Consider the following 5,241-nt stretch of genomic DNA (forward strand, 5'->3'; position numbering starts at 1 on the left):
ACCACAGCTAAGTGACATAAACCGGACGCCACAACCATGTGACCAAAATACATTGCCGGTACCGCCCCCTGACCTGTAGTTCTGATAAGTACCGACTGCGACAATATGAAACATCAAGACATGATTATCGTCAATTTTACCCAGGGGACACAACAAGACATGCAGTCAGTGTCAGATCATCGGTGGAAAGAGTGGAAAGGACTTTTCCTTCAAGAAGTATCTCTGTTAATACCCATCCGTCCACAAGTACAAGTCCAAGGCAGTCTAAGGCAACCATACAACAAATAACAGCACTTTTGGATGAACAGATGCCAGATTTTGCTGAGCTCCTAAATGAGCCAAAGACACCTTCACCGCTGTAGGGGTTTAGGTATGAAATGACCACACCTATACTGTCTCCATCACTATAAATACCATCTGACATCCTCTTTAGCAAGTATGTAGAACCCGTATCTGTAGAACCATTCAAAGACCCAATGACGCGTTCATCAACAACCAGTCATTTATTTCACAACCAGAAACTCCAATATTATCAGACTGCACAAATACCAACCCTCCAGCATCACCAGAATCTCAAACACCTACAGACACACTCCTTGATTTGACAAACACCATTACACCAGTGATGATACAGATCAGACATGGTTGAGTTTACTCCTGGCATTTCAACCATTTTTCCATAGGATTGTACAGTGAAACTTGAACTTAAATATTGCAGTTGATGGACAAATCATATAATTCATATTTTAGTCTAAAACAAATAAAATTGATCATTTTCATTATATAGGTAGAGAAAACCGTGTGATAATGTCTAACAGTTCAGTTTGGTAAAAGACCGTTTTGAAATTTGAATTTCCCTCCAATCAAATTTCTTACAGTTACCTCCCTTTATGTAAATGATTGATTGATTGATTGATTGTTGTTTGCTTTGCGCCGCATTAGCACAGAAAGGCTTTATCGCGGCGAGAGCTAATTCGAATATTATAACAATTTAAGGTATATTTTTAAAATCAGACAAAATGTCTTTCAATAAACTAAAATTCTAGACTAAAGCAAATTGATTATTTACAAATTAAAATCAACAGAAAGATACTTGATTGAAATTAAAATCGTTTTAAATATAACAACATTTTTTATATTTTATAATATATTCCAATTTCTTTTTAAGAATGAAACAATATTTGTAAATGGAACATTATTAAATAAATCATACATATTAATGACATTGAAATGCTTCTTACGAATATCAGCAAAGTCAATACAATTAATTAAAACATGTTTAATAGTATACTTGCAGTTGCAAGGTACACATTGTGGTTCATCTTCCATTTTTAAAAGATACTCGTGTGTCACTCTAGTATGACCAATTCGGCATCTAGAAATAGCACACTGATCTTTTCTGCACATAAAATTATTAAAAGGTTTACCTAAATTAGGTTACATTTCATGTAATTTATTACCATCTCTCTTACTCCATTCATTTTTCAAAATATTAAAAACATATTCTCTAATATTAGATTTAAAATCAGTATATGGTATATCACAGTTAGATACAGTGTCACCCAGGGCATTCTTTGCCTCAAGGTCTACAGCTGTGTTTCCATGGATTCCAACATGACTCGGTACCCATAGAAATATTATTTCTTTAAGAAGAATTTTTAAATTCCTCATTACATATAAAATTTTGAGAATTGTTGGGTTTTTAATTTTAGTATTTTGTATAGCTTGTAAGCATGACGGTGAATCAGAACATATAATAAATTTGGATTTATCTGAAGAAGCAATAAATTTCAAAGACAAAATTATTGCTTCTGCTTCAGCAGTAAATATGGAAGCAGTAGATGGCAAACGGAGGGTTGCAGCTCTGTCCCTGAAGACAGCAGCAGATGCAACTCGGTCACCATCTTTTGATCCATCAGTATAGACAGTTGATTATGTAAATGAAAATCAAACATCAATTTCTTATCTATACTGATTTTCAATACTATTTTCTGTCCACAATAAGGACCCACTTAAAACAGAAATTTACGTGCAAGGAGTGTGGCACACGCTTTTCGTATAAAAGATCACTAATAAGACACGAACAAGCAGAACACATGGCAAAGTGTATAGTGTGTATAATCTGTAACATTTCTTTAAAATACAGATCCAACTATAAGAGACACATGCCAAAAAACATTAAATAATGTACATAAAATATGCATTAAATAAACAGATAACGAAATTGACATGTTTTTTCCATTTACATAACAGATTTAATTGGACTCTACAGCAACACTTAAATTCTTAAATCTATATTGTCATCAGAAATTCCATATCGTCTATGCGCTAATATCTTTTCTTCATTTGTCTTGTGGTGAGATCGTGCTCCTTCTGCACCTCTACTAGGGACACCAAATGAAGAAATTCTTCCACATTTACTTTTGGGATGAACAGCTTTTCTTTCAGGGATATCAAAATGGTTTGATCTGTAATATACATAAAACATCATACATGTGAGGGATAATTATTAGTTCATTCGATTACATCCATCATATAGTTTCTTGGCAGTATTAATAATACCCATTTCATTAGAAAAAAAGAAGCAAATCCGATCACCAATTGACAAAATGTTAGCCGCTTGTATACAGTTCTGTTATTAACTAATGAAGTTCAAAAATTTGAAGACTTTTCAGTTTTCGTTTTTGTGCCTATGAATATCATTGCAATCAAACTACTGGACACTTGACATCGATTGTGTGTTTTAACTTTGCACTGCATACATTGTCATACATAGAGCACCAAAGTTTATACGGAGGTGTAGTAAAAAGGAACATCACCAGAATTCTCCGAGGATTATTCAAAACAGGATGTCTCTAATCAAATGACAAAAAAGTTCAAAAATATCAAACGAATAGATAACAACTGTCATATACATGAATTACTTTATTTTAATAATACGAGTATTTAAACAGTTGTAAAACTCATTTTCTTCCATTTCTCCATCGGCGCTTCAGTTTTGACTGAGACTTTGTTCTGGATACTCTTGTTTTCTTATCCCCAAGGGTGACTGGGGAATAGAAGTATGGTCACCATTGGTCTTCCTCCGACCGGCAGTAAAACCCGTGCTAAAGTGGGGCGTCCGTTTGGCTGTGCGGGATGTACAAATTTGCAGCCACGTCCGGTCAGAATGGGGACGTTAAATCCGATGCCTCGTGTAAAGAGAGTGCCACGCTCTTTGCACGTTAAGAACCCTTGCAACAACTCTTTGAGGGGTCCGTAGGTGACCTGTTGCAAGGCTAAATTTCTGTCCCTATCCAATTACCCTCATTTCCCGTGGCAGTCTAAATTTCTCCGACCTTAATCCCTTAATCTATTACAGAACCTACCTATTGTATTTATTGTGAACTTGTTCTCGTCCTGAATATGCATGAAATATTTGCCACTGGACGTTAAGCAACCAACAATCAATCAATCAATCAATCTTGTTTTCTTGGAGGTCTTCATATAAAATTTTCTACAATAAAATGTAAAATATAATGACAGGGAATGGTGTTCACAGTATTGAAAATACCAAAAACAACTATCAAAATGAACCTCATAAAACGACAGATATATCAAGAGGAAAGCAACAGAATCGATTGATGTGTTGTTAGATTCAGATGCACCAGGTCAATCTTCAGATTTAAAGAAATTGATTTTCTCAGAGGGTATCAAGAATTTAAACGAATCAGAGAAAGACTCGGAACTTACCAAACTCATAGTAACTTTGTTTAATGATACAAATAATAATACAGTTAAGTATCAGCTTTTATCAATGATTGCTGAAAAATATTCAAAAAGATAACTTCTAAATATGATACCTGGATTAACAGTGTATTAGTTTGACCAAACTAGGCAATAGCTTCTTTACATGGACCAGGTAGTACCATGAACGAAATGGCAGAAAAATTCCATCGTTCAAGAATGGAACCAGAAAAGCTTGAGCATGCCTTAAGTTTTTTCTTTGATCCACAGTTCATTAATCTGTCAACATTTGGATCCCGTGAACTTAAATTAGAAAATGTTGATTAAATATTGATTCCAGAAGTGAACTACAGGCATGACAATTAATATAAGTTGGATATATCATCTAGTTCCAAATTAATGATTTATTATTAGTAAATTATCCTGCAACTAGGCTTTGAGCTGCCAATATTTTTTTTAGTCTCCTGGAATCCTATTCCTCACATTCATTTGTGTAAACATAGCAGTCATACAATAATTGGGTCATTATGAATTTAAATACATTTTATGCCTGAACTGCTCTGGTTAAGTTTTGCATTTATGTTCCGACTTTCTTTTTGAACTAATTATATTGCATCAACAAAACTTCATCAATGGATGTGCCTTGGATAGTACTGAGCATTCACAAGTGATGACCTACATTTTAGATTGGGACTCTAGACTTTGAAGTATTGTTTTTATTTCATTATTCTGCTGCTCTTGAGATCTGGAAAGGACGATGTTCAGATGAACGATGGTGAAGGTTGTACTGATGATCTGAGCTCTGGAAAGGATGATGGTCAGATGAGTGATGGTGAGGGTTGTACTGCTGTTTTGAGCTCTGGAAAAGACGATGGTAAGATGAATAATGGTGAAGGTTGTACTGCTGATCTGAGCTCTGGAAAGGACGTTGGTCAGATGAATGATTGTCAAGGTGGTACTGATGATCTAAGCTCTGGAAAGGACGATGGTCAGATGAATGATGGTGAAGATTGTACTGCTGATCTAAGCTCTAGAAAGGACAATGGTGAAATGAATGATGATGATGGTTGTACTGCTGATCTAAGCTCTGGAAAGGACAATGGTCAGATGAATGATGGTCAAGGTTGTTCTAATGATCTAAGCTCTGGAAATGATAATGGTCAGATGAATGATGGTGAAGGTTGTACTACTGATCTGAGCTCTGGAAAAGACGATTTTCAGATGAATGACGAAGGTTGTAGCACTGATCTGAGCTCTGGAAGGGACAACAGTCAGATGAATGATGTTGATGGATGAACTACTGATCCGAGCTCTGGAAAGAACGATTTTCAGATGAATAACGAAGATTGTACTGCTGATCTGAGCTCTTTAAAGGAAAATTGTCAGATGAATGATGGTGAAGGTTGAACTGATGATCTGAGCTCTGGATAATTGTCAGATGAATGATGGTGGAGCTGGTAATGTTGATCTGGTATATCTTCTGTCAAGTTAAGTTGAACGTGTTGTCTCTACAGA

The 5,241-nt window shown here is 35.3% G+C and overlaps 1 protein-coding gene across 1 annotated transcript; it reads left to right on the plus strand.

The window, feature by feature from the left end:
* Window positions 1–4,491: 4,491 nt before the first annotated feature.
* LOC127732753 (uncharacterized lipoprotein SSP0535-like) lies at window positions 4,492–5,022 on the plus strand. The gene has a single exon (XM_052241944.1). It carries the CDS (start codon window positions 4,492–4,494, stop codon window positions 5,020–5,022), a length of 531 nt encoding a protein of 176 aa, XP_052097904.1.
* Window positions 5,023–5,241: the final 219 nt, after the last annotated feature.

This window comes from Mytilus californianus, unplaced genomic scaffold (genome assembly GCF_021869535.1).
Source record: "Mytilus californianus isolate M0D057914Y unplaced genomic scaffold, xbMytCali1.0.p SCAF_27, whole genome shotgun sequence".
Taxonomy (NCBI): domain Eukaryota; kingdom Metazoa; phylum Mollusca; class Bivalvia; order Mytilida; family Mytilidae; genus Mytilus; species Mytilus californianus.